We start from the raw sequence: 22959 nt of genomic DNA on the forward strand, positions 1-22959 counted from the left end.
TCAATTACAGTTGACATTCAATATTATATTAGTTTCAGGTGTATAGCATAGTGGTTAGACATTTGTATAACTTACAAAGTGATCCCCCCAATAAGCCTGGTACACACCTGACACCACACATAGTTATTACAATATTATTGACTATATTCCTTATGCTGTACTTTACGAATTAATGTATATGTGGAATCTAAAGAGTAAAACAAATGAACAAACAAAACAGAAACAAGCTCACAGATACAGAGAACAAGCGGATAATTACCAGCTAGAGAGGGAGTTGGGGAACTAACTGGGAAAAAAAGGGATTAAGAAGTACAAATTGGCAGTTACAAAATAGTCATGAGGACCAGAGAGATTTTCAATAAACTTGCTCAAAGTCATACAAAACTTGTAAGTGGAAAAAGTAGATTTGACCCAAGATTTGCCTAAATCCAAAGCTCTTCAAAAAGTTTGTATTTCCTCATTTTAGCTTTATGGCATCCTCGTGAGGCACATAGGAAATGTTTTATTAACCCCATTTTAAAGATGAGGAAACGGATTTATCCAAAGTTTCAGCAACTTGCCTGAAAGTTTGGGCACTAACCATGCAACTTCAGTCTGCTTACAACCCATCCCTTCATCTTTGTACAGAACCAGAACCCACTCCTGTCCAGACAGAAAGCCAGAATGCTGTCATTCACTCGAGAATGAAGTATAAGCAGGGTGCAATCCAGGCACTTCTAAATTGCTCTTTGCTGCATCACATCCTAATATTAAAAATCAACCCTTTGCCCGAAAGAGAATGCAGATGGTTTGGAATCTTCAAAGCCAAGCTGGAAATGACCTACATTTAAGAGACTTCCTGTCCTGGACTCCCTCAAAGCCACTTCATGCCAGAGGTGGTCGGGAACCTTGAGCAAGCTCCCTTGAGCACTTCTCCACTTAAAACTAGCAATTATGTTGGAATCGCTGATGACTCTACAGACACCAAACTCCACTGAATCCCTCTCTGCAATCCCTGTCCACTCTCAAATCATCTCCTTATAGACTCACCTTCTCTGAACTTCTGCCATATTTGTCAATCACCCTAATAAATTGGGCAAAATGTGTGTCCAGGCCCTGGTACTCCTGCTTGTAGAAAACTCCGAGAAATAAGTTCTGCTCTATATTGTCAGAAAGCACATCACAAATCTGTAGAATCGCATCTTCAGGTTTCTGATGGATAAGTAATACTAATAAGCTTATTTGACGGCATGATGGGAAGTAAATACATATATGCTTGTATATATATTTATGTATACCTATGTATGCATATAGGGATGTGTGTAGAGACATACATAAAATAATGAGTTTACACTGATGCCTTAATTCTAGCCCACCCTCCCCTATAGGGTTGCTTCTTGCCCTCCCCCATTCATATGTTGATGACCCTTTCCGGTGTGAGAATTCTAGCTCCCAACAGCATGAACACATTTCCTCATTTTCCCAATGCCACGATACATCTAAAAATAGTTTCAAAATCGTCAAACACATCCACGACCAGATGAATAACCTACATATACTAAAAGGAGTTCAGGGATTGGTTTCAATTCTCCCCACTCAAACTCACCCAAGACAGAAGGGAAATACTCAAACCCTGTGTCCGTAACTTTGTTCCTTCTTTTGTTTTTTCCTCTTCAATGTGGTTGTAGTATTTATTTGAAATACAACTGGGTTCGTTTGTTTCCATTTGTTCCCAGTTTTGTTTTTCTTTCCCTTCCCATCTTGCTTTAATTTTATTTTGAAAATGTAGAACATTAGCATGTTTCCAAAAGTCAAAACGATACCAAAAAAATATTGTTTTCAAGGAAGAGTCACTCCCTCCTGAATCATTTTCATTCCCTTCCTCCAATAAGTAATTAACTTCATTATTTTCTAGTTTATCTTCCCTGTGTTTCTTTTGGTAGCCAGATAAATGTATGTTTCATTTCCCCAGCTTCCTTACATAGAAGGAATATATGGCATATCATATATTCTCTCCTGCTCTTTCCATTTTTTTAGTTAATATTTCCTGGAAATCATTCCCTATCGGTTAGAGAAATCTCCCTCATTTTTTAAAGGATTCGTTTTATTCTGGCGCACAGAACTCCATTGTATGTAAGTACCATATTTTATTCAACCAATCACCTGTGCTTGGAGATTTAGGTATTTCCCAATATTTTACAACTACAAGTAATGCTATAATGCAAAGTGTGTGCACATTTATTTTCATATTGTTGGAGGTGCATCCTCAGGGTAATTTTCCAGGAGTAGGATTTCTGTGGTCAAGAGATAAGTGCACATGTAGTTTAGTTTTGTTCAGTGATGAAATTCAAATAATTTAACAACCGGCTCTCTGCCCTAATGACCATTTTAAGTATAAAAAATTATATACCGAAGCTAGTTTATTATTTCATGCATTTAGTGTTTAAAGAACAACAAAAGAAGTACACAAAACTAGATTATGAGTTTCAAATATTAATGAAAAAATATTAAATAAAACCTGACCAAAAAATAACAACAAAACTGTTATTTAAGATATTTCCACCCTGGCCGGTTGGCTCAGTGGTAGAGCATCGGCCTGGCGTGCGGGGGACCCGGGTTTGATTCCTGGCCAGGGCACATAGGAGAAGCGCCCATTTGCTTCTCCACCCCCACCCCCTCCTTCCTCTCTATCTCTCTCTTCCCCTCCCGCAGCCAAGGCTCCATTGGAACAAAGATGGCCCGGGCTCTGGGGATGGCTCCTTGGCCTCTGCCCCAGGCACTAGAGTGGCTCTGGTCGCGGCAGAGCGGCGCCCCGAAGGGGCAGAGCATCGCCCCCTGGTGGGCAGAGCTTTGCCCCTGGTGGGCATGCCAGGTGGATCCCGGTCGGGCGCATGCGGGAGTCTGTCTGACTGTCTTTCCCCGTTTCCAGCTTCAGAAAAATACAAAAAAAAAAAAAAAGATATTTCCATATTACTTCTTGATTGTCATCCTCACTTCTAATTTTTTTCACCTATGGACAGAATGAACATTACTAAGGGTGCTTAGAATATGCTGTTGTGCAGATGAACATTAAAAAAGAGTAAGGAATGTAAACTTCTGATTTCCACATTGGGCAGCTGCCCAGGCTCCCACCTTAGAGAGAACCCTGATTACAAGTGCCATTTTAACAACCGGTTCACCGAACTCAACAAAAAATTAGGCATCCGTTCTGCTGAACTAGTGTGAACCGGCTGAATCCCACCACTGGTTTTGTTAAATATTGTCAAATTCTCCTCCAGAGAGAGTATACCATTTTGGATTCCCATCAGCAATGAATGAAAGTGCCCATTTCCACACAGCCTCATCAACAGAATACATTGTCAAGCTTTTTAATGTTGCCAATCTGACAATGACATGTGATTAGTTTAATTTGCATTAATCTTACTATCAATGATGTTGAACGTCTTTCATATATTTAAGGCCATTTATATGTCTCCTTTTTAATGACTTGCCTGTTCCTTAATTTTATAGTACACCTTAATATATATACATTAGAGCTAGCTCCCACTCAGAGCTTTCTTTTCAGTATTTTCCCAGCTGATCTTGTGCATTTGTTTTTCCAAACAAACTTTAACATAAACTTGTCTTGCTCTGTCCTCAAGCAGCTTAGAATTTCAAGGGAGAAACAGACTAACACACCTAAAGCAATGCAACCAGTTCAAGGCCCCATGTAAAGAAGCTGTCCACTGCATAGTGAGACCATACACGCTAAGCAAACTCAGAGGAAAGGGAGAGAAATGAGGGCTAGAATAACAAGGGAATTTGGCTGGATTGAGATTGGCATCACGTGCCCCAAGGTTGTGTAGGATTGGGTGGGGTGACAACAAAAAGAAAAGAATCCCAGTGACGCGCCCCTAGGTAAAAGCTCATATGTGGACTGAGCATGATGTGGCTTACAGAAGACCCCATCCATCTGAGCTGCAATAGGGGGGAAGCCACCACCCCTCTCTTCAAACCTCAGAGTTATGGCTCAGTGTCAATAGCCCCCAAATCCTCATTATGGACTTACTAAAATTAGTAAACATCTACTAGGTTTCCAGACACTAACTACTCTTTTAGAATGTCAATTCCTGTACATCATTACCTTTTGAAAGGAATAGTCTAGAGTTGTGCTATATAATAGAGTAGGTACTAGCCACATGTGGCTCTGGAGCCCTTATAATGTGGTTAGTGTCACTGAGAAACTTAATTTATTTCATTTAATTAAAAATCTTTAATGAAATTTTAAATAAAAACAGTGTAAAATTTTTCTATTGAACCCAACTTCATTGTTTTCGGGAGGACTACATTTTACTTTATGGCACTGTGTAAGATATCACTGTTGTACTGCAATGTGTATGTACATTTTACTTTTATTAATGTGGCTACTAGAAAATTTTAAATTGTATATCTAGATATCATATATAGAAGGTGGGGACGGAGAGAGAGAGAGCTCTCACATTGCATTTCTATCTGACAGCCCTGCTATAGAGCCTCATAGCTCAGTGTGGTCTGACCAGCATCATATGGGAGCTATCCTGGACCTTCAGAATCTGCTAGTTTACAAAGACACCCCTAGTGATTCTTATGCAGTCATAGAACCACTGAGCTAGATGACTCAGAAGACATCTAGACCTCAGGTAGGTACCCTAGAGCAGTGGTCCCCAATCTTTTTGGGCCACGGACCAGTTTAATGTCAGAAATATTTTCACGGACCGGCCTTTAGGGTGGGACAGATAACTGTATCATGTGACTGAGACAAGTGTCAAGAGTGAGTCTTAGACGGATGTAACAGAGGGAATCTGGTCATTTTAAAAAAATAAAACATCATTCAGACTTAAATATAAATAAAACGGAAATAATGTAAGTTATTTATTCTTTCTCTGCGGACCGGTACCAAATGGCCCACGGACCGGTACCAGTCCGCAGCCCAGGGGTTGGGGACCACTGCCCTAGAGTGGCCCCTGTCCTTCTGCGGGTTGGGGGACAGGGAGGTAGGGGAGCAGCAAGATACCTGCCTGCCACTGTGATGTCACAGAGTAAACCTTACATGTCAGCTGGCCCCGCCCTGACTGGTGTCCTAGCTGCAAGTCATCCTTTCCATCCTCTGCAGCCCACCTCACACCACCTTACCCCTCTGCAGGCAAGAGGGAGCCTGATTCATCTTCACACTACTCATTCCACGCAACCGGTTAAAACAGAGCAAAGAGAAACTGAAACACCTTCGACTCAGAACTTCAACAGTGAATGAGCAATCCCTCCCAACTGACTCAAAATGTTTGTGTCACCCAGAAGGTAGGTACTTTTATTTTTGAAATCTCATGTGTCATACCTTTAAGGCTGGCTTTCTAATACAGGTTATACAAATTCTTCAGCTGTTTCACATGCTTACGGTGAAGGAGGTTGAGAACACACTGTAGGCTTACACAAAATCGGATAAAAATATATTACTCAAGCCGTTTTTATTGATAAACCTGGCGATGTCAAACCATGGTTTCTTGCTTTTTCATCTTCTCCCATTAAAACTTCCATTTTTCTTTCTTTGCCTCTTCATCTTACTTTTCCTTTCTGCTCCTGGGGCTTCTTAAAAGCCCATAGCTTTTCTTTTTTCTCCCCTCCATCTATAATGATTCGTGGGCACTTTAACAGAAAAATAAAGCTAACAGCCAGAGAAATACACACACATAGGCACAGAGCAATGTGACATGCTGCTTACTGGCTGCAAGTTAGGGATCTCAGAAGAAAGGATAAGACAGGACTTAAGAAAGGGACACTTTTGGGGTGCAGAGCAGAGCTACTGATTCTGAAGGGGCCTCAGAGGCTGGGCTCAGACAGCTCCTGGGCCCAGAAGCAGCAGCAAGTGCAGATCACCAATAGCAGAAGCCTCCAAAGTGGATAGGAAACCGCATAGAAAAAGCCAGAGTAAATTTTTATTTACAATTAGTTGATGAGGAAAGACACAGAGGGGATCTGGGAGCATCTGCTTATCAGTCTTTAAGTGAAATATAAAGTACACTTAATCCATTGCCTCATTCCGTGTGAGCTTTCATAATCTGGCCAGCTAAATGGACAATTTTATAAGGAGACAGTGACTTCCCCCTTTCTGAGGGGCAGCTGGCAATTTTAACATCGACTGCACTGTTTACCAGCATTGTGGCCTTGGCCAAGTCAAATGCTCCCAACCCGATTCCTCACGTCTAGAATGGGAGGGGCCACCTCTCTTTCCACCCGGTTTGAGGATTAAATGAGATGCTTGGGAACGGTCCAGCAAGGTGCCCAGTACACAGTGTAATTCCCTTCCCCATATCGTTCTCCTAATTTAGCTGAGGAAACCGTCCCCTAGTGAGAAAGGAGCAACTAGAACTCAGATCCGCTTCAGGGATTTGTGGGGCAGCTGTGTTAGGATTACTCACAGGGTTACCAGCTGCAAGCACCCTGCTTGATCAGTGCTGAGCACCTGGCAGAGGCTCGTGTGCATGGCCGGCGTAAGGCTGGGGTCCTTGTGCTCAGAGGAGCTTGCTGATGGTGATTGCCTGCCCACCACTATGAGGGGCCATTTTGTTGCTTGTTTGCCTGGAGGTGGTGCCCCCGTCTGTGTACTGCCTGCCATTGTGAGACTTTATTAAACGAAATGGCCCAACACTTTTCCGCTCCGCACCCGAATCCAATGTGGACCTGCCTGGGCTCGGCCACCGGCATTAAAGGATTCGTGGTACCACAGTTTCACCTGGGAGACTGGAAGCTGAAACAAAGGCAGCCTTGTTTATAAAAAGAGAGCTAGGGGCCTGTACTTAGGGGACCGGCAGGAGCGGGGAAACGCCCGACGCTGGGCTCCAGGGCACCAGGCACCTCCAACTCGGGACCTACAGGCCCCGGCACGGGGACCGCCCCGCCTCAGGCGCCCCTCGCAGTCCGGCCCCAGCTCGGCGCCCACGTGGCGGCGCGTCAGCCACGCCCGTCCCACCCCACGGGGTCGCCCGGCCTCCCTCCAGCGGGCTCTGGCAGGTTCTTTCTCTGGAAGGGGCCTGGGGACGCGATTCTCAGCAGCCTCAGGAAGGCCGAGAGGAAGAAAGAACCCCAGCTCCCGCCCAACTCGCGGGGGAAGTCAGGCCGACGGCGGCTAGGGCGGAGCCTAGCCAAACAATTCAAAACACTCTCCCCGCGCGTCGCCGTGGCAACGCGCGCCTGTTGCCAAGCGACCGGGGCGCCATAGTAAACCTCTCGCGGGGTGTTACTCATCCAGGGAACGAGGAAAGGGGGACCGACAGAAGCCCGCTCCGCTGGGCTCCCGCTCCCCTGCTGCCAGGGAAGGAGGGGAGGACAAGCAAAGAAGGGAAGAGGGCGGTCTACAAGGAATGGAAATGGGGCGGCCCAGCCATGCCCCTGAGCACCCCTCGAGAGGCCACTTGTGTTTGGCGCCCCAGTCCTGCCCCGCCCCGTGTTCCCCAAGAGCCAGGAGCCCCAGCAGGCCCCGAGGGCTCCGTCACTGCGCGTGAGCCATCGCCCCACAGGATGTGTACATGTGGCTGACCCTCTGATTCACTCCAGCTGCTTGGGGCATTGAAGAAAGGCGGCTTCCTTTCCTGGAAATAACTGCTAAAGCTAAAGCCCTCAAACAATTGCATTAAAAAGCGGAAAGAGAGAGGCGACAGGGAGGCCCCCAAATTCTTTCTTTGGTCCTTCCCACTGAACATAAGTAGAAGTGTTTCCAGAACTTGGGACCCACGTTAGGAAGACAGGAGATGTTCTTATGCTGAGAGCATCTGAACCATATGGATACTGAACATGGTTACAGTTGAGATTAACGTGAAACTGGGAAATCCCAGAGCTAAGTGTCCAACGGTGATGTTAATATTTTGGACAAACAGCACGGGCATTTTTGTGGCATTACTCTTCCCTTCCAGTGTCAAAATGTCCAGTGTGGAAACCTCCTGTTATCTGTATCAAGGAATGAGTCAAATATGAGGCATAGCAATAAAAAAAAAAAACATATAATTAGAGCTGCAAAATCTAATGGTTCAAGATACATCATTCATAAGGGCTCTAATCCATAGGGAATCACCGAGCTTGGGAAAAGACAAAACATTTCCAATCTGTCACTGCCTTTTGAGCAATGTGTTTGTACCCTGGTCTCTGTGAACAAAAGATAATACTTTTTCATGAGATCATTGCTGTTTTCTGTGCTCTGGTCATCAAAAAGCAGGAATGTTTCCACAGGTGGGAGGAAATGTATTGGCTTAGGCTCTGTTTGATGACACTGGGTGCATCTGTGTAGAGAGGCAGACAGTGTGTCTGTGGACCTGTGGACCCTCTTAGCTCCTCACTGCTGTTATGTATGCGAATCGGGGAGATTTCAAGTCTCCTTTAACAATAAGCAGCTGTTGGGACAACTTTCTTTATACACATCTTATCTTCACCTAATAGACTCCCTAGTTGTATTCTTGACCCTTGTTTCCATTACAAACTTCATTCATTCATGAGTGTTAGGGCTAGGCGCTGAGGATCAATAGTGAATAAAAAAAAACATAGCTGCTACTATATCTAGCTACTTAAAGTCAAGTGAGCATAACAGACAAGTAAACCACATGATGAGTTACATGAGAGAGGCACACAGTAGAACATGCAGGGACAAAGGACAGGGGCGTGTAGATCAGAGCCGGTGAGAGCCCATACATTTACACTCCACTCCAGCCTTTTATCTACTGAGAAACAAAGAGGTAGTTAATGGGGCATGGGTCAGAAGTCTGGCTCCTGGGAGACAGACAGAGAACTACTGCCCAGGAGGGCAAGTGAACCTTTTCTGGAAGAGCCAATATGGATACGTGAACTCTCCCCCTCCCCTCTCCCTTAGCTCCAGGCTTTGACATGAGGGAAGTGGTGTGTTATACAATCTTCTCTGGCTCAGATTCTTACCCATAGCTTTAATCACCTCTTACCTACAGTGTATTCACAAAACAATAAATTGAATTCCTGTTTACAAAGTATGTGCGAGTGTCCCAAGACCATTGCTTCTCTTAATATATATATATGCCTATGAAATATGGTTTTGTACAGTGCGGGGAACAGTAACTGAGAACCTTAGCATACATAGGTTGGTGCCAACCCTTGACTTTGTGTGATGTTATCAATGTTGAGTTTCATATCTATCCCTGTGGGGGGATCATCCTGAGATGCTAACAGCCCAGCATACAGAAACTAAATACTGTTTTGAGATGTGGAATCTTCGTGTCTGTGCTGAGTCATGAGCTTCTGAGCTGAACCTAATTATATTTATGTTGCATTGACTAGCAATTACTTCTTCTGTTCTCAGAGAGGAAAGAGAAGAAAAAATATTAACATGCTTAAATTACAATGGAAGGAAGTGAGTGGGATGCTAGGCTCTGATTTTTGAGGCTAGGCATAAAAACTCATGTTTTGTCAAAAAGAGGAAATTAGACATTGTAATTAGACATTGTGGCTCAGGATCCTTGGGGTGGAGGATAGGAGGTGGGGGCCTACCCAGTAAACCAGCCAAGCATGCACATAAAGTGCACAGCCTCCTGAGGGGGTAAATTCAGCCTTTGGGGAGGCCTAAAATAATATAATTTTGGAAGTCCTCTTTAAGGAAAAGAATACAAAATGACAAGTACAAATTAGGTAACAGGATCTTTGAAGGGGCCCACTTAGGTCGGGGAGGAGGAAGCCGAAGCTTCATTAGTTTAATTCTAAAACCACCTCTAGGCCTCCTCATGTAAAACTGCTGCTCCCCTCTCCTTTTCCCTAGAAAAGGCACATTTCAGTCTATTAAGGCAAAGGGGTGCAGTTTATGAGCAGAGGCAATAAAAATCGAAGACACAAGACTCTACCAAACAGTGACTCAAGTGGGATATGAGAAGTGTCTGCAAGTATTTGAAGGGTGTCAGCAGAGAGAGGGGAAAAGAATCATTTCCTGTTCCGAGACAGACAGAGAATGAGGATGCGATTAAGTATATACGAATGTGCACAGGATTCACCAGGAAACATAGGCTAACTAGGTTCTGATAACTATGGTGTTGCATTTCCAACGGGAAGTACTTGAGGATTAATTGAGTCACTGAAAACTGAAAATTGGCCACAAAAATGTTCTTGCAGGAAACAATCCTACAAGGCAATCTCGAGGGAGTGGCCGGATGCCCCCTGAGTTCATTCTGAGCCCTGAATTCCAGAAGGCTGACACATGTGTTCTATAGATTCGTGTGTGGGGAGCAGGCCAAGCGAAGAAAATGGGAAAGATCTAGCAGGGAGGAGCCACCGCCTCCACCCACATTTGCTGACTGACAGAGGAACACGTGACTAAAGAGTAAACTCTGAGGAGATGGTGCCACCCAGTGTTGCGATGAATACTGTAGCCAGGAAACCAGCAGCCAACCCACCGTGAACTGTAACCACAGAATTCCTGCTCCCTCATCCCAATGGAAAGCTTGTCCTGTCACAGTAAATAAAAGGGTCATTTGGGTGATTCGGGAATTGTGTCCGGGCACAAGTATATCTGTGTCACATATGCTGTTAACATCAGCCTGAGAAGAGTAGGAATTATATTAGGGGACAGAGGTGAGATCCAGAGAAGCTCATTTGGCTAAAATGTGAACTAATTCAAACACTCTGAGGAGAGACTGCCTTTGATTCCCTAAACCAGGGGTCGAGAACCTTTTTGGCTGAGAGAGCCATGAACGCCACATAGTTTAAAATGTAATTCTGTGAGAGCCATACAATATGTTTAACACTAAATACAAGTAAATGTGTGCATTTTATGTAAGACCAACACTTTTAAAATACAATAAGTCTCTGAATTCTTTTTAATAATGTTGTTATGCTGTTGCTAACCAATGATAAATAAAGTACTTCTTACCATTAATGCGACTTCTGCTGCTGCATGGTTTTGCTGATGGCTTTGTAGTCTGGTTGATACGTGGTGAGGTTAAGCTTCATGCAGGCATTGAGACTTCCATCTGTTAAACATAATTGTAGGTTGGTCTTAATGTTCCTTAGATGTGAGAAAGACTGCTCACATGCATACATAGAGCCTAACATTGTCAGTACAGCAATACTCATACGCTGCAGTGTGTGGTATGTGAGGGGAAGCGTGTTCCAAGTTTTGACAATCAGCTGGTTTGCGGGTTGAAGTTTTTTCATTTCTCCCCACTTGTGTTTGCTCGCCAACTCTGCTTGCTGTCGTGAAAGTCTTTCCAAATCTTCATTCAGTGCCTTGAACTTATTCACCCACATATCTGAGGCCTACAGGTCAGAAGCTCAAAATTTCTGATGGAGACACCGGGGATGTAACTCAGGTAGGCGCTGTCTACTGCACACCTGTGTGGATGGGTGATGAACTTAAAAAGACCAGTGCACTCACGAAATTCTCCAAAGCACGCTTTGAATGACTGCAGGAGATTAGATGTGAAGCCCACTAGCTGCTGGAGATCAAGATGTTGAGCAGGGTCACTTGCTGTGCATGCATCTTTAAACTCCCAGTTTTTCAAAGTGTAGTAAATGACCTGTTTCAATGTCGGTGATGAAGAGTTCCAGCTTGTTTTCAAATGCAAACACTGCTTGCTGAAGGGATAAGACTGTATTTCCAATGCCTTGCATTTTCACATTTAGCTGGTTCAGATGTTTAGTCATGTCCATGAAATAAAACTTCAGGAGCCACTCAGTGTTAGCTAACTCAGGATGCTCGACATTTTTCATTTCAAGAAAAGTCCGATTTTGCTCAGACAAGCCGCGAAATGGCTGAGCACCTTCCCTCTTGACAATCAATGCACATTGCTGTGCAGAAGCAGACCAGGATAATTATTCCCAACTTCATCCAGCAGTGTTTTAAACTGGCGATCATTTAAAGCTTGGGCAACAATAAAGTTGACCACCTGAATTACCAGCGACATCACCTCACCAAGCTGCTTGCCACACATCTGAGCACAAAGCGCCTCCTGATGTAGGATGCAGTGAAAACTTAGGATGGGTCTCTTTTCATGTTCATGAAGAAGCGCTACGAATCCTCTGTTTTTCTCCACCATGCACGGAGCACTATCAGTACACACCGAAATAAGTTTACCCATTTTTTCTTTAGTGAACTCGGTGAAAGACTTGAATAAATCCTCCCCTCTTGTTGTCTCTTTCATAGGCAAAACAGCAAGACTTTCCTCACATAGTGTGTCACCGACAGCATACTTTGCAATCACGCTGAACTGGGATAAATGGTTTACGTCTGTTGACTCATCCAAAGCGAGAGAAAAGAATGGTGCCTCATTTATGTCCTTCACTTGTGTTGCCTCAATTTGATTTGCCGTGATCGTGAACAGTTCTTGCCGACAGAGGCATGTCTTTTATTCGTTTATCTTGTCTTTATCCGAAAAGACATCAAAAACTTCATTGGCAACATCAAGCATGAATGTTTTGGCATACTACCCATCTGTGAATGACTTTCTGTTTCTCACAATTGCTAAAGCACCAACAAAGCTAGCTGAATTCCAGTCACTTTGTTGGGTCCAAACACGGAGTTGCTGCTGACTAGCTTGCACTCAGCAGAGTAGCTCTTGACATGCTTTCTTCCTGCTGTCCCTTGCTGGATATTTTGATGCAAATGTAGTATGGCGTATGTTGAAGTGCTGCTTTATATTTGACCATTTCATCAATGCAATTGTATCATTGCATATTAGACACACTGCAGAACCTGCTCTCTCCACAAAGGCAAATTCCTCTGTCCATTCCTGCTGAAAAGTACGATATTCCTCATCTTTTTTTCTTTTAGCCATCTTCTTCGTCAAAAGGGTTTCTGCAATTAGCTAGCTGATTACTTGATTAAAAGGAGGGAAGTTTACTTCCTGACCTCACAACGACCCGTATACATTAGGCATTATCCAATAAAAATTTGGTGTTGTCCCGGAGGACAGCTGTGATTGGCTCTAGCCACCCGCAACCATGAACATGAATAGTAAAAAATGAATGGATAGTAATACATGAGAATGTTTTATATTTTTAATGTTATTATTTTTTTATTAAAGATTTGTCTGCAAGCCAGATGCAGCCATCAAAAGAGCCACATCTGGCCTGCGAGCCATAGGTTCCAACCCCTGCCCTAAACTAACTGCAAAAATATAGAATGGAAAAATCATGATTTGGTTGGTGGCAATCCTGGAAGAGTTGGGAGAAGGGTAGGGCAGGGAATAGAGGGTGTCATCAAGTGTAAGCCAAAATATGTAAACCCACACATTAATTCCCTGGCTAGATATTTTTTCAGTCTGTTCAGCTTTTTACTGGTTGTTAGGTCAGAGTGACAACTTGCAAGTTCCTTACGTGTGGACCCAGAAACAAGAAGTCCATCCCTGAATATATACTGAGTGTCCTAAAATGAAGGATTCCTGGGCCTCACCCAGAACTACTATGGAATCTGAGGTGTGGGGACCAGGAATCTATATCTTTTCCAAAGTTTCAATGATTGTTCCAATGCTTAGTCAGAGGGAGAACTACTACTCTTGAATAAAAGAGAGGTCTTTAAGGACTTTACAATCAAGAATATGATTATAATGGAATATAGGAAGTATTGTGAGAGGGGCTCCGTGTGACAAGGGCAGAGAGGAGAGAACTGCTTTTTTTTTTTTTTTTTTTTTTGTATTTTTCTGAAGCTGGAAACGGGGAGAGACAGTCAGACAGACTCCCACATGCGCCCACCAGGGGCGATGCTCTGCCCCTCCAGGGCGTCGCTCTGCCACGACCAGAGCCACTCTAGCGCCTGGGGCAGAGGCCAAGGAGCCATCCCCAGCGCCCCGGCCATCTTTGCTCCAATGGAGCCTTGGCTGCGGGAGGGGAAGAGAGAGACAGAGAGGAAGGGGGGGGGGGGGGTGGAGAAGCAAATGGGCGCTTCTCCTATGTGCCCTGGCCAGGAATCGAACCCGGGTCCCCCGCACGCCAGGCCGACGCTCTACCGCTGAGCCAACCGGCCAGGGCCGAGAGAACTGCTTTTAAGGAGAAAAACAAACATTTTTGAACATTGAGTTAAGCAATGGGATGATCTTAATAATCCTTAATGATCATAACCGGAGGGTGGAGACCACTCAAGACACAAGAAAGCTATTTCCTATCCACGGGTTCCATGAAGGCCCTGGCATTGCAGAAAATAGAGCCTATTAAAGGAACGGAAAACCCTACACAGGGGGATGGGAACCTTTGTATTAATGGGGACCCTATCGTATTTGTGTGTCGGCCATAAAATCAAGACCAATCCATTCATATCAGTCACCTAGGGAATGTCAGTGAAGTAAAAACTAAATCATTGTTTACTTTTTAAAGAAACGTCCGTCTGTGAATGCAGGTCCTTGCTGTTCTGTGATTAATCCCAGATCCCCATTGGCAAGCTCTCCTGTGTAATCTCCCGGAACAGCTGGGCCATGATTGTATTGTCAATTATTAAATGCCCAAGTTCTCTGCAAGGCAGTATTTAATCATGAGGCACTCCAAAAATAAAAGAGAGAGAAAGAGAGATCGAAGGGGAGGGATAGTAAGGGGTGGGGTGGGGGAGGAGGGTGGAAAGGCTAGTTTTCAATCTCTCAACATTAAACCAAAGAGATTTGGAGCCCAGACGGCTTCCTACAAGCTGCAAGACTCAGACCATGGCCAAGGTAACCAGCCTCCCTCTGTTATTGCTCAGAACATACACTGCATAGTTATTTTGTATGATTTTTTAAAGAGTTGTGCCTGTCTCATCAATTTGTTGTCTATGTAAAGCTAATGTTAAGTATGAGTTTCTCTGTTAACCCATGTTGATGGAACAATTAGTGACATTTTGGCACCTAGGCACTTCCTAATGATCTGAAACCCAAGTGTCAGGGAAGTCACTCTTTGTTCCTTTTCTAAAGAGTAGAATCACCTTGGCATAGGGCTTGTCAGTACATGTAAAGATATACTTTTTGTTATGTCTGCTAATTCTTCAGAATCACCTTAAGGAAACCACTGTAAAGTTAGATTTGTTCCTCCAATTCAGGAGGTATGTGAATCCTGGAGAGAAAAAAAACGGCATGTTTGGGGGGAGAAAAAAATATGTGATGAAGAGCACAGTACGATAGGCATTGAAGATAATTCTTGAAAAGGCTCTTGAATGGATTGCCTTTTCAAGAATGAGACTCCTTGTGTTTATCCTTGGGGGACACTCCTTCAGGAAGCAGCCTCTTTGGGCTTCTTTCCAAGTTCTTTTCATCTTTTTTTTTCTCAAATCACTTATTCCTTAAATTAGTTGTCATCTTGGTGCCACAGAGCGATTGTGCATGGTGTGGGGTTCATTTTTCTTAATATTGAATAGCCTGCAGAATTTACAAATGTGTGCAACTTGAAATGAATTGAAGGGAGAGTTAAAATCTGATGTGATGTGATAATAAATTTCCAAGCCATATAAGATTGAAAATAAAATTGTTGAAAATGCAGAATTGCTTAAATCCTCAGTTCAATCTTTAGACAAAATGATTACTGAAAATTTTTACCTAGAAGTTTATTTCCTATTCAAGCAATGGATATGAATATATTAGAAAGGATAACTGATAGAAACAGAATGGTAACTAAAACCAATTAGGATTTTTATAACTAAAACCAAAATGAAAACATTATTTTTTTTCTTTGGATGGGCCAACATACAACTCTAATAACTGGCAGAATAAGATCGTCCTTCCAGGTGAGGTAGTTATTCAGTCTTCACTAAGGTCATCCAGAATCCTTCACAGCCTGACAATTCTTGGTGGATTTAACTTATTTTGAGTGCTTAGAAAAAAGACTGAATTAGCAGACTCCATTTCAGAAACTGATTTATCATATCTTTTGTATATTCATATACAAATATGAATCTCATATATTTCTTATTGCCAGAAAATAATCTGCACTTTGTCTGTAGCCTGCACTGTTTTAGTTGACTCTGTAAATTCTAAAGTGTTATGTTTCTAAGATAAAGTTCTCAGTTAAATGTAGAAAATGTTAAGCTGGAGATGATGAGAGAGGCAGATTAATGGGCCGATCCCATTTAGCTATGGTTTTATTTACATCTCTTAAGCTAAGCAGATTTGGGTCTGATTAATTCTGCTATCAGAGAGCCCCTGGAAAGCTCAACATGGTTTGTTTTAAGAAGCATCTGTCAGCAACTAAGCGTAGGCTTCTTTTCCATTCAGTTAACACAATAGTATAAACCACACCATAACACAAAGTGCAAGACCTGTCAGGTTTATTCTTCTAATGTAAATCAAATCTGGCTCCAAGCCACCATTCCCCAACGTTGAAACATCTAATATTGGTCATTTTTCAACTAGCCCTTCTCTTCTATTAGACTCAAAATGACCTGGTCAGGGGCTCCAGCCAGGGGCACTCGGCCACAGATCTCTCTGCTTCCACACACCGTGTCCCCACTGTGAGTCAGGCACTGCTGCTGCGTCCAGCTGTGGCAATGCCCCTCCAGGGTCCTCTACCGGCCAAGGCTACCCTTTCCATGGCTCTGTGGCCACAACACCAGGTGTCCAGCCTCTATGGGCACATGCCACCACCTCCCATGGGATTTGGGCATCTCGGTGGCAGTGGATGAGATCTGGGCCCCATAACCACCATGCTCAGAACCCATAGCTCCCTCTGCTCTCCCGGGGTTTCAAGAGCCCCACATTCCAGTCGGCCCATCATTTTGTCCTATCCTCAAGGCCCCAAACCCCTCTATCTACGCCCCCACCCATCCCTGTGATCCAGTTTAACACTGGTTGATAGGACATACCCCCTTCACTCCTCTCAGACAAATCTATAAATGCAGGGAAGAGGACAGTGAAAACTCATGGTGTCACCATAAAAACTACCCTGGCAGCTCACCGCTGCATCTTTCCATGCAGACAAAACCAAACACAATTGCCAGCGAGAGAACCGAGAGTGCTCCCAGTTCTTTTTCTCGGCCATGGCTGTGTACCCGCCTCGGTGGCTGAATCGCATTCTGACAGCATCCCCCGTAAGCGTTTTAGTATAATAGGGTCCGGCCTGAACAAACACCATCGCTAGGGTGCCTGCTCCAGGCCACCCTGCCGAGCTGCTGAGCGCAGGGCCCCTGGAGGAAATGCCCGGGGGCTGGCCACACTCTCGGGTTGAGGAAAGTGGCCAGACCTTCGGGGGTGCAGGGCAGGGTGTCCAGACCTCCAAGCAGGCTCTGGAAGCAGGCTCTCCCCTGGCTTTGTCTGTTATAGATGGAGCTCCCGAAGGGCTTCTCTGGCCAACGGACATTCCTATCTGCCGTCCTCAACCTGCTATCACTCAGCCTCTCCACAGCATCCCTGCTCAGCAACTACTGGTTTGTGGGCACACAGAAGGTGCCCAAACCCCTATGCGGAAAAGGTCTGGCAGCCCAGTGCTTTGACATGCCAGTGCCCCTGGATGGGGACGGCAGCAACGCATCATCCCAGGAGGTGGTGCAGTACAGCTGGGCGACTGGGGATGACCGCTTCTCCCTCCGTACCGTCTGGAGCGGCATGTGGCTATCCTGTGAGGAAACTGTGGAAGAACCAGGTAGCCTCCTGTCCCCCCTCCACCCACTGCCTGCCCCCCCCCCCCCGCCCCCATCTCATGCAGACAAAGAGTATATAGCAGTGGGGAGTATACAGCACTGCTCCACACCCCACCGGACTCACCCCCAACTCAGCACCTCCCGTCTCTGTATGGACGGTGTCCCCTCTCCTTAGGACCCCCTTTTAATAAGGTCAAAAGTCCATCTGACTTTTCACTTCCTGCCTGTCTAGTAAGTAGACTCACTGGTTTAAAGCAGCACTACCCTGAAAGGGTCCCATTTAGACTTTCAACATTATAAGAATTTCCATTCCAGCAAACTAGAATTGCTGTTTTGAAACAAAACAAGGAGCAATGACTGTTGACAGAAAAAGCAAAAAGCCCTGCTCTGCCCAGCGTGACCTGACAGGAATAACTTCATTTCTGCATGCCTTGATTTTCTCATTAGTGAGATGGATCAGAGTAGATCACCTTTAACTCCCTTTCCTCCCCGTTTCCCCCTCAAAAAGGTTTTCTCATTCTAAGTGTTATTGTTATCATTTTAAAAGTTGGGAAACTGAAGCTCAGAGAGGGTAGCGAGGTCCTGTAAGGGTGCCTGCAAGGAGCTGAAAACAGACCCAGGGCTCCTGTGTCAGCACACATCAGTTACCCGGGGTCCTCAGGACAGGAGCCACTGAACCGAGGTCACCCTCCCTGCTTCCTGCTCAAAGCAGTCAAACATCACCTGGTAGTGAAATTTTTCTAAAGCCCCAAATCATAGACAATTTGTGATCTGGTACTTCTCCTGGTTTGGGCAAAAGGCATAAAGGAGACAGAGGAGGAATATAAATGTGTGTGTATTCACATTTTATATTGAAGTTATTACTGTGCCACTTCACACAGCTCCAACCCCAGTCCCTAAACAATTTAGAGCCATTCAGACCGGTGGTACCACAGCAGCAAATGGGATTGGTTAACACTAGGGTCATTTCCTCTTCCTGATGCGGGAACAGACCATTTCCCACTCAGGGAAATGTTGTCCTCTTTCCTATCAGGAATTGAGGAGAGAAATTAATCATGGGTGACTCCTGTCTATGCCACGCATTCATTCATGAATTTTTAACTGCTTTCCAACTGCCTGCCGACTATATGCTGGGCGGGCGCTGTGTCAGAACAAACGGAGGGGCCTGGTATGGGACTGGGGAAGGGTTCCCTCGGGGTCCAAGGAAACACCCCCAAGAAGCCGACTCTTGTTTATTTCAGGGGAGAAATGCCGAAGTTTCATTGAACTTACACCACCAACCGAGAGAGGTGAGATGGGACTGCTGGAATCTGCCACGTGGCTAGGCCCACGGCGCCCCACTCTCGATATGGAGGGAAGCGGTGAATGGAGGCTTCCCTCCTCCACTCACTTGGGGCCTGGGGCAAGTATGTGGGTTTGATAACAAACTTAGTTGCCAGGGAGTTTGGGGGCTTCTCTGGATCTAGGTTGTACTGTGACCTCCAGCTTTTCTCTGAGCCCCAGAAGGTGATACAAATTCCTTCTAGAACTGACTTTCATTCATATGCAGGAATGCAAAAAATAGGACCCACAGGGGCAAATAAAGTTCACAAACAGAAAACCACCACAGCGCTAACCTACTCTTTCTGCCAAGTAAACATGATGGAAAGCTTAGGTTTTTCCTTTTTTTCACCAATTTTTTTGATACTTTTTTTGTGGGGGTTTTTGTTTGTTTTGGGGTTTTTTTTGTAAAATAGAAGGAAAGCAGGGAGGGAGAGAAGGACAGAGGAAGAGAGAAAAGGAACAAAATTGATTATCCAAAATTAAGAAAACAGAGAAACGAAAATGTAAGTAGCAAAGCCATATCCCTGCAAGATGTGAATGGCTTCTCATATCTCTCTAGCAGCACTACAGTAAAGCACGTTTACTTGGTTATCTGTCAGGTCCTGAGCAGGGTGAGCTGCGGAGTGACAGCAGAGAGCCCCGAGTTAAGGAATGTTCCCAGAGGGTCTCGGCTGGGTCTCAGGCTCCCCTCCTCTGATGCTGCAAGGCTCTGCTCTTCTAACAGGCACCAATGTCTCCCCTACTTGTTCACCGGTCAGTTATTGAGCTGGCAGGGTGAGGGAGCTTCTTCCTCTGCTTTCCAACAGAGATCCTGTGGTTATCACTGGGAGCCCAGTTCGCCTATATTGGACTTGAACTCACCAGTTTCCTCCTGCTACTGACAGACTTGCTGCTCACTGGGAACCCCGGCTGCGGGCTCAAGCTGAGCGCGTTTGCAGCTCTCTCCTCCGTCCTGTCAGGTGAGCACCCCAAAGCTGGATGGGGGTGGGGGGTAGGGGGGCGGGGGTGTCCTCTGCTGCCTCTGAAGCACCCGCAAGCAGGCTGGCGCCTCTGTCCCATCCCTAGGGGAGGAAGGAGGAGCCCAAAGGCAGCATGAGGAAGGGAGGTATGAGCCACATTACAGGCCTCTTTCATTTGAAATGGAGATAACAGGTGAAATGTTAGACTAGACCACTATGTACTTTGTGAAAGTGATTTATCTCTCTGTGCTTTTGCAAATTTTCCCACTATGTAAATGAGTGGGGGTTACTTTTCAATTGTGACATAAGGAGACTTGGCTAAAGTAAGAGATGCATACATAAGATCAAGACTAAAGTTAGCTCACAATAAGGAATGAGACGTAAAAGGGAACAGCAGTCCTGAGCGCAGCACTGACTCCAGCTTGCTCCACAGCCCTAAGCCTCAAGTCTGGGGCAGCCGATTACCAAGACACACCTTCAGGAAGTCCCCTTGCAGATCAGCCATCCTGGAAATGTGGCAGCAGACGGGTAACAGAGTGCCTGGACACGGGCTGCACCCGGTGCAAAAGGAGGAGCTTCCTCTGAAAGCGTGTTCCCCGTGGAGGGCAATGTCAGCTTTTCTCTAAGGGTGCTGCCTTCCTGTTCCCTCTGTAGGGCTTCTGGGCATGGTGGCCCATATGATGTATTCACAAGTCTTCCAGGCAACTGCCAACTTGGGTCCAGAAGACTGGAGGCCAGATGCTTGGAATTATGGCTGGGCCTTCTAGTAAGTGCCTACCATCTCCTGAACCTATGGCCCCAGCCCCAGCCTCCCTTCATTAGGTTTGCTCCCTCAGGAACATGAAACACTTGTTTCATGTTCTTCTGCCTTTTCTTCACCCCTCATCCCAGAAGCCTGTCAGTCAAACAGAGGGCTGGACCATCAGGCCACACCCACTCTCCCCCCACCTGGAGACGGTACAGAGAGGGGTCTTCTAGCTTGTTTTGTGAGGCTGTTGTGTATCCAGTTTTTCTGCCAGTACAACTGTAGCAACCGCTTCTTTAGCTGATAAGTATGCTGCCCTTGAGAAATGAGACTGATTTTATATGGCTCTATATTTTATATATTTTATGATTCAAGGTATTGGAGGACAGAGAAGTAGAGAATTAACCTTGAGGTCTGGATGGGATTCTCTTCCCTGTGAACAGCTTACTCTTCCCCTGTAATGAAGTGTAACTTCTTCCTACCACCATTCTTATCCCACCAAACTGTGCTAGAAATAAAACTTCCCCTACAGTCATTCTCTAAGCCTCAAAAAACTAAGGAGTCAGTGATTTTACATTTCTCTTTAAAAAAGAGAAGCAGCAATCATGACAAAACAATTGTAGTCAAGGTAAACATCCCCTTTGTTTCAAAGTTCCTCACTTTCTCCCTCAAAGAACACACTCTAGTCAATGCACAGGTGCAACCTGAACTTACTTACATTAACCGTCTGGAATAGTGCTGAGTACTTCAACAGTGCTGAGAAGACACAACTCTGGGCTCGTTTCTAGGCTAACATGGGCAACATGGAAAGCTCTTCATGTCTGTTACAAAACGATCCCTTTTCTCATGGGATAATACATGCTATTGGACTCGGGTATTTGGTCTTCTCCTCCAGCTGCCATAAGTTGACTCATTTCCCAGAACCATCGTTTCTCACCTTTGCCTGTGTTCAAGCCATTCTTGGCATTGCAGCTATAGAGCTCAGACTACAAAACTCACATCAGAAGCCTCCCCAGCCTGAGTATATTTAGCCTGTCAGAGGACCACATGTGGCCTGGCCTCATGAAATCCCTCATGAACTCACACAACTTCCTGTTTCCTCGGCTACCCAGAATGACTGGGAGATTTAGGGGTCTGACTTTCCAAGTTTTCAGGACTGTGTTTGATAAAGTTCCCTGATGTCTTTTCTTCTTTGTTAAATTCATCCAGCTTCTCTTAATCTCTGAGCTTCTCTTCCATCTATTATAAACTCACATAAGATGAGAACCACATTGTTTTCATAACAGGCAAAGTCCACTAGGGCAACCTATAATACCTCCAGGTTTGTGGCCAGTGCTTCCTTGAATGGCTCTGAGACTCAATTTTGCAGGCCCTTAAAACTGCTAAGCTCAAAACAAGGGAAGATGAAGGAGGGATGACCACTGCGGTGTCTGAGGGAAGGAAAATCTCTGGCAGGGTATGTGGGGGCGGCAGGAAGAGGAGAAGGAGGCGTTACATTGGGCTGTGCCCACTGTATACAGCCAAACTACAGGGCTATGGAATGTTGGAGATTCCACAAGGGTAACTGCAGCTTGAGAAACAACAGTACAAGTTATGTGTGTGGATTTTTAGGTACGTATAGAAAATGGGCACTCCGAGTATAGAAGAGCACAGAGCTAACAAGCAATCAAATTAGTGAAAACAAAGCCATTAAATTCCTCGCCTGACTTTAGTACAACATGGGTCATTCTCTTTTAATACAAAACATCCAGAATGCAGCCTCCTCAGACAGACCCACTTTGGTCCTCTTGCCCACAGCTCTTTCTTTGCAACATCATGAAAGAGAGTAGGGCCGGGCCTCTAAATCCCTAAGAGGCATCAGCCTAGTGTACTAGTAGGAAGGGATCATGGCATTTTTCTTTCAAATCGATGAGAAGGAGTCTTAGTATAATTTTTTCTCTACGTTTGTCCCTAGCACAGCCTGGGTTTCCTTCACCTGCTGCATGGCATCAGCTGTCACCACCTTCAACACATACACCAAGCTGGTGCTGGAGTTCAAGTGCAAGCGGAATAAGAGCTTCAAAGGAAACCTGGGGTGCCTGCCACATCACCACCAGTGTTTCCTCCAGCAGCTGGCAGGGGCAGCCCAGCCAGGGGGCCCTTGGACCGGCCACCATCAGCCCATCCGCTCTGTCTCTGAAGGAGTTGACTTCTACGCACAGCTACACAACAAGGGGTTCCCACAAGACACCAGCCAGGGGCTAAAAGAAGAGCTGGCTGGGTCGTCTGTAGAGGAAGAACAGTGTTAGGAGTAAGTGGGTTTGGAGAGCAGGCTGAGCCCCAACTTCCATGTTTGTGATCAATACATGCTTAAGCCGAAGTCTGTTTCTTAAGCGTGGTTTTTAGAGGTTAAGAACAAGGGTGTGTTCAAG

The 22959-nt window shown here is 45.2% G+C and overlaps 1 protein-coding gene across 5 annotated transcripts; it reads left to right on the top strand.

The window, feature by feature from the left end:
* Positions 1-5202: 5202 nt before the first annotated feature.
* On the top strand, positions 5203-22907 carry GSG1 (germ cell associated 1). Of its 5 annotated transcripts, none has more exons than XM_066361139.1 (6): positions 5203-5292; positions 17205-17523; positions 18763-18810; positions 19651-19803; positions 20458-20569; positions 22503-22907. In XM_066361139.1, exons 1-6 carry the CDS (start codon positions 5245-5247, stop codon positions 22834-22836), a joined length of 1014 nt encoding a protein of 337 aa, XP_066217236.1. In that variant the 5' UTR covers positions 5203-5244; the 3' UTR covers positions 22837-22907. The 5 variants fall into 5 exon arrangements, with proteins under 5 accessions (XP_066217236.1, XP_066217238.1, XP_066217240.1 ...); XM_066361141.1 differs by having other exon boundaries at positions 19729-19803; XM_066361140.1 differs by lacking the exon at positions 5203-5292 and adding an exon at positions 14607-14630.
* Positions 22908-22959: the final 52 nt, after the last annotated feature.

Source organism: Saccopteryx leptura, chromosome 1 (genome assembly GCF_036850995.1).
Source record: "Saccopteryx leptura isolate mSacLep1 chromosome 1, mSacLep1_pri_phased_curated, whole genome shotgun sequence".
Classification (NCBI taxonomy): domain Eukaryota; kingdom Metazoa; phylum Chordata; class Mammalia; order Chiroptera; family Emballonuridae; genus Saccopteryx; species Saccopteryx leptura.

Bases quoted from the DNA above. Each gene is read 5' to 3' on its own strand.
- GSG1 (XM_066361139.1), top strand. From the start codon at position 5,245: ATGAGCAATCCCTCCCAACTGACTCAAAATGTTTGTGTCACCCAGAAG. The intron at 5,293-17,204 runs GTAGGTACTTTT...TGTCTGTTATAG, and splicing joins ATGTTTGTGTCACCCAGAAG to ATGGAGCTCCCGAAGGGCTT. The intron at 20,570-22,502 runs GTAAGTGCCTAC...GTTTGTCCCTAG, and splicing joins AATTATGGCTGGGCCTTCTA to CACAGCCTGGGTTTCCTTCA.